We start from the raw sequence: 12,198 nt of genomic DNA on the forward strand, positions 1-12,198 counted from the left end.
GACGGCCTGCTGTTCTCAGCCTGGCCCCCGGCCGGGCAAGAGTTCCCCTCCCCCTCCCCCTCCTCCCCCTCCCCCTCCTCCTCCTCCTCCTCCTCCTCCCCTCCCCCTTCTCCTTCTCCTCCTCCCCTGCCCCTCCTCCTTCTCCCCCTCTTCCCCTCCCCCTCCCCTCTCCCTCCTCCTCCCCCTCCCCTCCCCCTCCTCCTTCTCCTCCTCCCCCTCCTCCTCCCCTCCCCTCCCCCTCCCCATCCTCCCCCTCTTCCTCCTCCCCTCCCCCCTCCCCATCTGCTTCCCCTCCCCCCCCTCCCCCTCCCCCTCCCCAGGAACGGTGCCGGGAGCTTTCCCAACTTGTGTCTTGAATCAGCCCAGAGCCTCGTCTTGGGGGCCTTCAGACTCATGATTCATACTCGCTTTTAGAGAAATCCCCATGGAAACCAGCAGGCAGGTCTGGGCGGGAGGGAGGGAGCTGGCTCCTCAGAAAGGCAGGGGGAGGCGAAGGCTGGTGGCATCGTGCCAGCGTCAGGGGCTGATTTCGGGGGGCCTTTGGTCACCCCACTCCCTGCCAACTCTGCCACATGGGAAAGTGGAGAAGGTACAGAGTTTGGAACATCAACCCTGAAGGCTTTTGGGGGTCACTGGGGACCCTGCTGAGTTCCCTCCAAGCCCTGCTGTCTCTAGCCCAGATCCAGGTGTTGTGTGGACAGGGGAAAAGCTCCTCTCAGAAACAAAAGCAGGGAGGCAGTGTGCTCTTCCCCGTCTGGTGGCAACACCAGGGGCCCACCCTGGCCCCTCGTCAGTCCCTGAGAGCAAAAGGGCAAAGGCATCCCCGACCTGTTCCCCGACTCCCATGGGAAAGCAAGAGCCAGGACCCGGCTTGCAGACGGACCCCCCTGCAGAAGGACTCCCCTCCTTCAGAAGGAACCCCCCCTGCAGAAGGACTCCCCCTTGCAAAAGGATCCCCCCTGCAGAAGGACCCCCCCCGCAGAAGGAACCCCCTCCTGCAGAAGGAACCCCCCCTGCAGAAGGACCCGCCTGCAGAAGGACTCCCCCTTGCAAAAGGACCCTGCTTGCAAACTTCTGAGACACCAGCACCCATGCCGTGCAGTTACACTGCGGGCCCTCAGCGAGCAGGTGGTTGCTCTGAACTCACACGGGCCAGAGCAGCATCCAGCAGGACCCAGCCAAGCTGGTGGCCCAGGGTAAAGCCCCCCAGGCTTAGCCAGGACTCCCCAGCTCTCTTTAATTTCTCTTTAATGAGAGCAATTTGGCAACAGCATAAAATATGCTCTTAGCCTTTGTCCCAGTAATTCCATTTCTGGGAATCCGGCCTAAGGAAATAATCCTAAACATGGGGTAGAAAAACATGTTTCACAAGGATGTTCATTGTTGAGTTGTTTACAGTAGCGTAAAGTGAAACCACTGCACTGTCTAGGGGAGGGGGTGGGAGTGGTGATGAGACAAACGGGGGTCGAATATTTAACAGGCACTAAAATGGTTGTTCTGAAGATGGGATGGGCATGCTCAGAATGGGTTCAGAATATGGAATGGGCATATGCTGTAACGTGTGAAAAAAGGCGAGTTACAGAATTATATGTACCTGTAAAAAAAATTACGTATAAAAAATAATCAGGAAGGCAGTATACCAAAGTGCTCATGAGAGGCTTTGATATTGATTTTATCTGAAAGATTTCATTCTATTTATCGTCTTCCAAATCATCTTGAACATTCATGCATTGCCTTTCTTAGGTTTGAGTTGTGATTTACATTCAGTAAAATTCACCCTTTTAGTGTGCAGATCTGTGGATTTTGACAAATGTGTACAGTCAAGTAACCACCACCACAGTCGGGGCAGAATATTTCCATCACCCCAAAAAGTTCCTCCACGCCCCTCCTCCAGGCCCCTCGGTAACCAGTCCCCTCCCCCATCTGCTGGCAACCGCTGGTCTGATTTCAGCCCCTGTAGTTCTTGCTAATTCCAGGATGTCATACAAATGGAATCATACAGTACGTCTTGCACTGCTTTTACGTGTAGAAATAACTTTTAATCTGCTTAATGTTCTCTTAAATGCACCTCTTAGAGCTGGATTTCCTAGCGTCCCTCAAGTAGAGAATTTAATTTTTCCTTTTTATCTAACTCAGCCTTTAACCCATGCAGGAATCTCCTCCGATGTAGCCCTGATCATCATGTTCAGATTACCAGGGAATTATCAGTTATCTGTAAAATCATCCCAACAGTGTGAAAGTACCCAGGATGAAGGAGGTCCTTGGTCAGCATTAGCTCACACCTGCATCCAAAGAACGGCGTGGCGGGTGGGGGGGGGGGCTTCCAATCCCGATCTGCCCCGTTACCCTTGCAAGCCTCAGGGACACCCCCTCCAGGCTCTGTCCATGATGATGATAATAGGATCAACAATATTGGTAGCAGCAGCAGTTAATTTTTCTTAATAAGCATTTTATGTCAGAACAGTTTGAGATGCAAAGAAAAGTTGCAAAGACGGTACAGAGAGTTCCCATATACCCCACGTCCCCTTTCCCCAATTGTTAATATCTTACAATAGCATGAGACATTTGTCACAGCGAATGAACCCATATTGATATGCTCTTATTGAAGTCCACACTATATTTGATTTCCTTAGTTTTTCCCTAATGTCCTTTTTCTGTCCCAGGATCTCACATGGGCTCACAGTACATTTAGTCATCATGTCTCCGTAGACTTGGCGGGGACAGATGCTCAGACTTTCCTTGTTTTTGATGAGTACTGGTCAGGTATTTTGAGGACTGTCCCTCAACTGGGGTTTGTCTGATGTTTTTCTCATGGTTAGACTAGAATTATGGCTTTAGAAGAGGAAGATCCCAGAGACAGAAAGGTTAGTGTTTCTCACAATAGTTCATTTTATTGAGTTTTTCAGTATGTTCCAGATGCTGTGCTAAGCCCTTAACAAATTGGATTCCCTTTAAGGCTCCTAATACTCTCTTAAATTCTCATTTTACCATTGGAGGAAATGGGCTCAGAGAGGTGCAATAACTTACGTAAAGACACACAGTAAGTGGCTCAAACACAGGTCTCATTGATTCTCCAAATTTTGCTTTTAGCCAGTACTGCTTCAAACAGCAATGCATCTGCTTTTAAAAAACAGTATGTATTTATTTATACCCGTTTCCCCAAAATGCCCGTGCTGAAACTTTTAGTCAAGGCCACCCTGAGACAGCTACAGCGGGGTCGTGAAAAAGGCAGGCACAGGTGGTTAGCTGGCCCTCCATCATGTTACGTCCCACATGCTGTGGTCATCTGGAACGTGTTCCCACGGGCTTGGTGGGCACTGGGCGGGAGAGGGCCTTGCCGTGTCTTGGTCTCCAGGAGGCTGTGGTGGGAAATAGAAGCCTCCAGGCTTTCTGCTCATGTGCCCAAGGTGCAATTCTAAAGGAACGAGGCTGGCCATTTGCTCGGTTTGGGTAATCAAATCCACCCCATTGTGGTCACGCTCTATACCGTTGTGGGAGTTTTGGAATGGGTTTCTGTATCTCTGTCGTTTGGTGTGATCCAGAGATTTTCTAGATGCCCTAGTGGCTGCGTCCTAGTACGTGTTCTCTGGCTTCTCTGTGCATCAAGGGGTCAGTGACCTGGGGTTTGGGACCCAGCCAGACCTAGAAAAGGGAGAGAGATGGCCGTGGGCCACCAAGGAAAGCTCTTCAGCACATCTGGGCATCCAGGTGCCATTGCTTCCTGAAGGAGAGTTTTTTTAACTTCTTAATTTATTTTTAATTTAATATTTGAAACTAGTAACCCAAGCCTCTTCCCAAGTATGTTATGCGTGTGATTGTAAGTAATAACACGGACGGACATTTTTTTATTTAGGAAAATATTCCTTCATTTGTTAAGGAAATACCAATCACCTCCTAAATGTCAGGCACGGATTAGGCACAAGGAACGGAGCAGGTAAAAATTCTCGCTCTCGTGGTGCTGAAACACCAGCAGGGGAGACAGTCAGCAAGAAACACAAGAATAGTCACCAATACGCCAGGCCTCTGGTGTCGCTGGTGTTCTCAGGACAAGACGTGCTGTTGAGGCTGAGTCATTTACTGCAGAATGTTGAGAACGTGCCAGCGCAGGGGGTGTGGAATAGGGCAGAAGGGCCAAGGGGAGCCCACGTGTCTGCCTGTGGGATACACCGATAAGCCACCTTGGTGGGACCCAGAGGCTGCCTGGGTTGGTGCCGAGGGGTGGCGCATGCCCTGGTGAGAAGGGCTAGATGGACTTGGCTGCCTCATCCCCGCCCTGCCTGGGGGTGAGCAGCCTCTTGGCTCATCTGGACCCAGGCAGGAGCCTCTAGGCTGTTCCCTGCTTCCGCCAGCTGTCTCCATGCCGCAGTCGCAGTGATGCTACGCCCACCCCATGGGCAGCGATCCCCGGAATGCCACTGGGCCTTCCAGCCCCTCCAGGGATGGCCTGCCCATCTCTTCAAGACCGTTCTTACCCGCCCTCCCTCCCTTTGGCCTTTGCTCCTCCCTGAGCACTCCCAGCTTGTTCCCACCCCTGGGCCTTTGCACAGGCCATGGGCCTGCGACGCACGTCCCCTCCGTCTCTCCACGGCGCTCCAGCTCTCTGCCACCTGTCACCACACCCTATCTTGATTTTTGGTGCGGCACTTGGCCACTCTCCAGTAGTTTACTTATTTGGATATTTTGTTTGTTTGTTGTCTCTTAGCCCCGCTGCGCTTCTGTCTTGTTCACTGCTGTATCCCCAGCAGCCAGCACGGGGCCTGGAACGTAACCGGTGCTCAATAAATATCTGTCAGATGAATGAATGAGTGAATGAATGAATGAACAAATCGATTGGTCAACGTACTCTTACTTCCTGAGCATAGTAACTGATCGTATCAGGGAGATTTGAGGCAGCTTAAGCCCTCAACCTTTTCTCCTCCACCGCCACTACCACCGTACCTCAGCTTTGGCAGACAGAAATTGAAAATAAAAAACCTCGTGGAGGTCCTAAATCCTCAGGGTAAAATTCACCTGTTGGGCCACAGATTTTAAATTGCTTGTATCCCAGCTTAGTGGTCCGGGCAGAGATCCCTGAGTCAGCAGCTGAGTTCAAGCTTGGCCACGCCCCTTCCCAGCTGGGTGACTTTGGGCAGGTCACATGACCTGCTGAGTGTCAGCTTCCTCATCTGTGCAGTGGGGATGGCTCTTGGGCCCGTTGTGAGGATTGAAGGAGATAGCACTTGCCATGTGCTTGGGGAGTGCTCGGCCTTTGTCGGAGCGTAGGAGATGTTAGCTGTTATTCTTCTCAGCTGTGTTGCACTCACCTCTGATTCTGTTGAAGTCTGGCTTCCTGGGGCCAGAGTGACAAGGACACTGCTGGTTCCCGGTGGCCAGCGCATCCCCCTGGTGCCTAGCGCCTTCTCGCCGTGACAGCGGAACTCACTCAGCCGTGAGTGGCTGTGAATTTCTCTTGCCCCACCCTTACCCCAGCATTGACCGATGGTAGCCCTTATCATTCTCCCTTTCAGCACAAATGATGGAGCCCTTGCCACGAGCCAGGCGCTGGGGAGAGAGGGCAGGGGCCGAGACAGACACTGGCCCGACCTCACGGAGCTGCAGCCTGGCTAAGGAGGCAGACAGCAAACAGATAGCACATAGGCCCACAGTAATTAAAACGGGTATGGTCGAGACTTCCCTGGTGGTCCAGTGGTTAAGGCCCCGTGCTTCCACTGCAGGGGGCTCGGGTTCGATCCCTGATCGGGGAGCTAAGATCCCACTTGCCTCGCCTCGCGGCCAAAAAACCAAAACATAAAACCGAAGCAATATTGTAACAAATTCAATAAAGACTTTAAAAATGGTCCACATCAAAAAAAAAAAAAAAAAAAAAAACGGGCGTGGTAAGCACGTAGGGCACAGGGAGGGATGCGACCAGGTGGGTCATGGGGTCTGGAGAGTAGAAGAGGAGATGCCAGGGTTGGGTCGGGGGGACCACAGCCTTTCGGGGACAAGGAGCGGGCTGAGTTTGCCGTGCTGTCAGCAGGCCTGGGTCTGTGTGTGGGTGCTCGGAAAGGGAGAGAGAAGAAGGGGGTGGGGCTGGAGGGGGATGCACGACCATTCCTGCGGGGCCCGTCGGCAGTGGAAGGGAGTGTGGCGTATGTGGTTGGGCCACTGGGAGCCACTGAAGGATGCTGAACAGGGAAGCAGAGGGATCGAGTTTGCCGACTTGGAACACGGCCCCGAGTGCCGAGTGGAGAACGCAAATCTGTAGGGGGAAATGAGGCAGGGAGTCCAGTGGCGGGGGGGGGGGGGTATGACTGCTTTCTGGGCAGGAGAGGGTGGTGGCTTGGACATGGTGAGGGATGGAGAGGTCCAGGCTCCAGCTGTGCTGGGCCCCGCAGAAGCCCAGAGGAACAAGGCACAGGCCTTGCCCTCAAAGTGCCCCCAGTCTGGTCCCAACTCTGCACGTCCCAACATGTGGGCGGGTGTCCACCATGGCCCCTCTCCTCCAGCTGGATGCTGCCAGCTAGGAAAGATGGAGTCCTTTGGTCCCCAGAGTTGCCAAGTGTCTGTACCAGCTCAGTTTGCTTGTTGCTAGAGTGAGGATGTTTTCCAGTGCAGATATTGTGCCCGATCGTGTAACCAATGTGTGTCTTCGCTTTTTCTTTTTTTGTTGCAGCCAACTGGGTACATGGAAAACTCAGTCTCCTACAGCGCCATTGAAGACGTTCAGCTGCTGTCCTGGGAGAATGCCCCGAAGTACTGTTTACAGCTTACAATTCCTGGGGGAACTGTCCTACTGCAGGTAGGATAAATAAACGTGAACAAGCAGTTTCTGCTCCATCCCCACTCACTTGCCCTCCTCTTATCCCTCGGAGGGAGACAGCCAACTATTAAGAGGAAAGGTTGTTTAACTTAGGATATGTTTTCCTCCAAGTACAAGAAAGGTGTAAATTGGGGCTCACTGTGGGAGACGAAGGAGTGCATGCAGATTGAGCTCCTCCTGCATACCTGCCACCATCTAGGAGCTTTCCATGTTGTGTTTTTATTGCTCTTAACAAAGCCAAAAAATAGGTTTTCTGATCTTCACTTTACAGATGAGGAAACTGAGGTTTTCTGATCTCCATTTTACAGATGAGGAAACTGAGACACACAGACACAGGCTTTAAAAGGCTGTAAAAAGCAAGTAAGCAACAGATGCTACCTTTTGCTGTACTTCGAGTGAGGAGGTTTCTTACTTCTCATTGATCTCAGTCTTTTGAGACTCTGATGGAAATATGAGCCATCTCCTTGGAAAAGGGTGCATTTTGTGTGTATTGATCAAGGCCGTTGGTTGGATATGATGCAAACATTATTCAAATGACCTGAAGCAAAAAAAGAATTTGATGCTGTAACTGTATCAAAGTAACTGGAAGTCTAAGAGAGGACTTCAGGCATAGCTGGACCCAGGAGTCAAATGCTATCATTACTATTCAGTCTCTCTCTCTATCTCCTGGCTTTGCTTCTGTGTGCTGCTTCATTATCAGGCAGAGGCTCTCCATGTGGTGGGAAAGATGGACTTCTGGCAGCCTCAAACGACATTCTTGGAGCTTGTAATTCTTAAAAAATGTGAACGCATTTTCCTTTCAGTATCTTTCTATAAAATCTCATGGAAGATTCTGATTGGCTGTGCTATCGTCCAATTCACCCCAGGGGATGCCCTGCCCTGGGTTACACGCTCACCTTTACACTGGCAGCTGTGTACTCTGATAGCCCTACCAGGACCTCAGTGCGGGGAGAGGTGGGTCCACCAAGAAAGAAATTGCGGCAGAAATAATAACACGGCTGCTGCAGTACATACATGTGACATGTTCTGTATCATTTCAGGGAGTGCCATCCCAGTTTCCAACAGGGACCCCAAGTCAGAGACTCCTCGTCCCGAGAGAACGTACTCTCTTATCATTGGGAGGATGGTCTGCCTTGGGCTTTCTTCTAGGAATGTTTTCTAACTCTGTCAGTCTGGGGAGACCTGCTTTGAGCCCAAAGAGGTGCTCCCTAAAACTTGTTTGAAAAGTGGCCACTGGATTGTTTAGCAACATTGGAGCCAAGAGGCACACAGTTTGGCCTCTGAGGAATGCCGAGCCCCAGAAGCTGCGTGTAACAGCTAAACATCCTTTAGGAAAACCCCATCATTCACTGATGTCTCTCGGAAGACACCGGAGCCACACCTGCCTGTCTGTTTTCTTCTTAAATCTCTCACTCTCTACAGTTAGAATCACGGAGCACTGAGCCTGCCGTCCCGTGTGCTAGGGCTGGGGGCGGGGAGGTGAGTCAGCCCCTCGGCCCCATCCTCGAAGAGCTCCTGGGCCCCCCCGGGGAGATAGAGCCATAAACAAATGACTGCAGAGGTAGCAGCTGAAATAGAGGCCTGTCCCCGAGGACTGGGAGCCCAGAGCAGGGAGTGACTCACTGGGCCTAGGGGTTCCAAGGAAGGCTCCCCCCGGGATGGTGATATTAGAGCTGGGTGTAGAGGGATGAGTAGGAGTGCGCCAGGATGGGGGGCGCACACTCCGGGCAGAGGGAAAAGGGGGTATAAAGCATGAACGTGGCGGAGGGGGCATTCGCTGCCGTGGAGAAGAGGGGGAGGCAGATGCAGGGCCTTGCCCATGCGTCCAGAGTTGTTGGGTCGCAGCCAGATCATACAGGTCTTGTTAGCTGAGTGGAGAAGCCACAGTGTTATTCTGAGGGCAGTGGGGAGTCACCGAAAACTCCTAAGAGGTGGCGGCACGATAGAGGGATCTGTCTGTTTGCAGGGCAGAGGGTGCTGGATCCGTGAGTGCCACGGGCAGGCAGGACGGAGGGAAACCTTGAGATAGCCCAGCTGCAGGAGGGGGGGCCCCGAGCCCCCAGCCCCCTGGCTGTGATGGCCGCTCCCCTGGTGGAGGCAGCTGGGCGGCCTCATTGCTTTGGGGGCTGGAAGGACAGCCTGCCCCCAGGGAGGACCTGAGCATCACTTGCCCCGGGGACAGGGGGCAGTGCGGCTAGGAGGATGCAGGTCACCGGGCAGCGCCAGAACGTCCCTTTAATCCCGGCGGTGGCCGTGGGCCGGCTGTGATGACTCGCCCGGCTGGGGCTGTGTCCCGCGGTGGCCTCACGTCAGAGCTCCCCCTGACGTGTTGACGGTGGGCGGGCGGGCCTGCGGCTGCTCCGCACCCCCGTCTCGCTGCCCCCTGCTCCAGTGGACGGCGCAGCCGGCACAGCCCGGGCGCCGGAGGCTGGAGGAGGAGGAGGAGGAGGAGGAGGAGGAGGCCTGCGGGAGCCAGAGCGGGACTCAGAGCCAGGGCGGGAAGCACACGCAGCCTCCGCCCGCCCGTCACCCGGGGAGGCCCAGGTGGGTGCAGCCCTGCCCCTGCCGCCTTGGTCTCTCCCTCGCTGCCATTTCCATCGCTTCTACCTTCCTTCCTTCTTGTCGTCACCCTCCTCCTCTCCCGCCTGTGATTCATGGGTGGCGTGTGGCCGTCTGGTTATGTAAGCAGGTTCGAGTCATCTTGGAGATGGGCTCCAGGCTGGGAGGTCCATATGGTTATGGGGCAGCCCGGGGTAGGGGTCACGTGGGGCCCAGGGTGGTGCCCGGAGGTGGCAGGCAGGGCGTCCCTCCCACGCTCTTGGGACGGTCGGCGGGATCCTCTGCTTTGGCTTGGTCCCGAGTCACGTGACAGGAGCCAGCGCAGTGGCGTGGCAGAGCAGTCTTCCCTGCTCCCGTGGGGGGCGGGAGGGGGAGGACCGAGAAGCAGCCAGGTGTGCTCGGGGGGCAAGGCCACACTTCCTCTGGGTGCTCCTGGTCAGCAGAGGGTGCAGATGCCATGAACCGTGCTGTCCCTGCATCAGCCACCGGCCACCCAGGGTTGTTTGCACTTAAATTTAAGTTAATAAATCAAGAAGGCAGTTTCTCAGTCCCCTAGCCGTGTTCCGAGTGCCCAGGACCCACGTGTGGCCCGTGACTGCTGTTGTGCAGATGGAGAACGTGTCCATCATCACACAAAGGATATGGCCCCAGAACTTTTCATTTTGACCCCATGCTCCGTGCACCGCTCCCGCCATGGGAAATAGCCTCAGGTTGCAGAGGGTGGGGGGGCCGTAGGATTCCAGCATTCCTGCGTCCCTGAGTAGGGTTCCATCCTGCTGCGCGTGGCACAGCCGTTCTCTACGTAGGGGTGATGTCTGGGGGTCACAGGGGTCCTTGCCCTAGCGTGCCCGGTCTCTCTGTCTCGTTCAGGTTCTCCGTATCCATGTATGTCTGTTTCCCTCTGTCTCTCTTTGACACTTCTTTCTCCATCTCTCCCCTCCCCTCCCCATCTCTATCTCTTGATATACCACACTCTGTGCTTCTCTTGCAGTTTCTTTTCCTCCGGTGTCTTTCTCCAGGCCTCTCTCTCCACCTGAGCCCTTCTCTCTGTGTGTCTGGACTCAACGCCCTCCTCCTCTCTCCCTTCCTCCCTCTCCTCTCCCTGCCCCTCTACCCACAATGTCCTTACATAGCTGCTTTATGAGAATTTGAGTCGGTGCCTCAGTCAGACCCCTGGGAACTGACCCATCTGAGTTCAAGGAAGGTTAAGAAACGCTCTCAGGCGGATGTGCCTCCCCCACTCTGCTCAGAGACACCGAGCAACACGCCAGCAGGTCGAGTCACCAGGCGAAGGCGCCAGCCTTCTTCCAGCCTGGGTCCAGTTGGTGTGTTTCTGGATGCTTTGTGGTATTTCAGTGTGAGCTCCCTAATGCCCTGTTATTAGAATTCCCGGGTGCAGAAAGGACCTTTTTATCTTCTTTCTTCCCTTAATGCCCTTTCGGCTGGCATTTCACTGTGAGGAGTAACCCCACGAGAACATAAACAGTGCCGTGAAAGCATCCTTCAGGGCGCTCGTTGCAGGCCTGCGGGGTCAGGGAGCGGGGATTAAAGAACCGGGTGGCGGCAGATCATCTTCCGGGGAGTTCTGCCTCCCAGATGGGTTTCCACCCATTGATGAGAAGTGGACAGAGGCCACTGTTCAGAAAACAAGCTTTTGGGCGGGACAAGAGCAAGGGGACCTGCCCGCCCCTCCCCTTTCCCGAGAGCTTCTGCTGCTGCTGCTGCTTTCTGGAACGGTTTCCAAGACCCGCTCTTCTCATTGACATTCCCGAAAGCCCCTCAGGAGGCCAGACAACTGTTGACCCCAAACGCTGGCAGCAGGGGCAGGGACAGGGCGGGTGCCCTTCTTACTGGAAGCCAGAGAGAAAGACCTTTCCGGCCTGAAAAGCACGTGCTGTTTTTTCCCTAAGAAGTTGGGCCGGGGAAGGCGAACCTGGGAACGCTCACCCACCCACGGTGCACCCTTGGCTGTTTTTCTCACCTCTCGAGACAATACAACAATGAGAGAGAACTTGGCAACTTTCGAAGAGGAAATTAGGCAGAATTTGCCTGGAACGAGGCCCTTTCAGTATTCGAAAGATTTATCACTAGGAGAGGTCGGCGCCTGCCCGAGCAGGCCTGCCTGCTTCCAGGGGTCTTTCCCAGGCCTGGATCCAGGCTCCGCCGAGTGACCCTCAGGACTCGGAGCTGGGCCCTGTGTCCCGTGGGGCCGGGTCATCCAGGCTCAGCCCTTCACACGTCAGTGTGGTGACTCGGCAGAAACTCACTCTGTCCCCCATGCCGGGCACAACCCAGTCCGCTCTCCATTCCCCTGGAAGGCACTTAGAGATGCCTGTGCTGGGATTCCGGACGTCCCTCGGCAGCCCCTATCCTTCTTCGAAACCAGACAAGCCAAAGGAAGGAGCCGGAGAACCCACTCTTGTCGCATCCTCTCTGGTTCCGTCATCGAGAGGGGACGCAGCTGTGAGGATGCAGTGGCCACACCACCAGTCGCCCCCCCTCTTCTGGAGGAAACTTCTGGTCTACCCTCTTGTTTGCGGGGTGGGGCCTCCTGGTGACTGGAGCCTTCCCGTTCATCAGCGCGGTGCTTTCAGATTCCCCAGCCCAGGTCCTGGGAGCCCAGCTGCAGAGAGAGCAGGCTGTGGGCTCAGACCGACCAGAGGCCCAGCCTGGCTCTACCATGCTCTCTCTACCTGTGTAACCTTGGGCAGCAGGATAGCCTCTCTGGGCCTGCGATTTATCTGGAAACCGGACCCGTAATACCTGTCTCCTTGGGTGCTGTGAGGATCAGCGATATTACACGTAAAAATCCTTAAACACCATGCCTGGTGCACAGT

At 54.5% G+C, this 12,198-nt stretch overlaps 1 protein-coding gene across 1 annotated transcript in view; it reads left to right on the forward strand.

Annotated features, from left to right (window-relative positions):
• CMIP (c-Maf inducing protein) overlaps positions 1 to 12,198 on the forward strand; it is a 236,668-nt gene that overhangs the window by 141,257 nt on the left and 83,213 nt on the right. The window contains exon 2 of the mRNA XM_059904977.1: positions 6,656 to 6,781. Coding sequence (XP_059760960.1) covers positions 6,656 to 6,781 — 126 coding nt within the window. The remainder of the gene's footprint in view (positions 1 to 6,655; positions 6,782 to 12,198) is intronic.

The sequence above is a fragment of the Balaenoptera ricei genome, chromosome 19 (assembly GCF_028023285.1).
Source record: "Balaenoptera ricei isolate mBalRic1 chromosome 19, mBalRic1.hap2, whole genome shotgun sequence".
NCBI classification, from domain to species: Eukaryota; Metazoa; Chordata; class Mammalia; order Artiodactyla; family Balaenopteridae; genus Balaenoptera; species Balaenoptera ricei.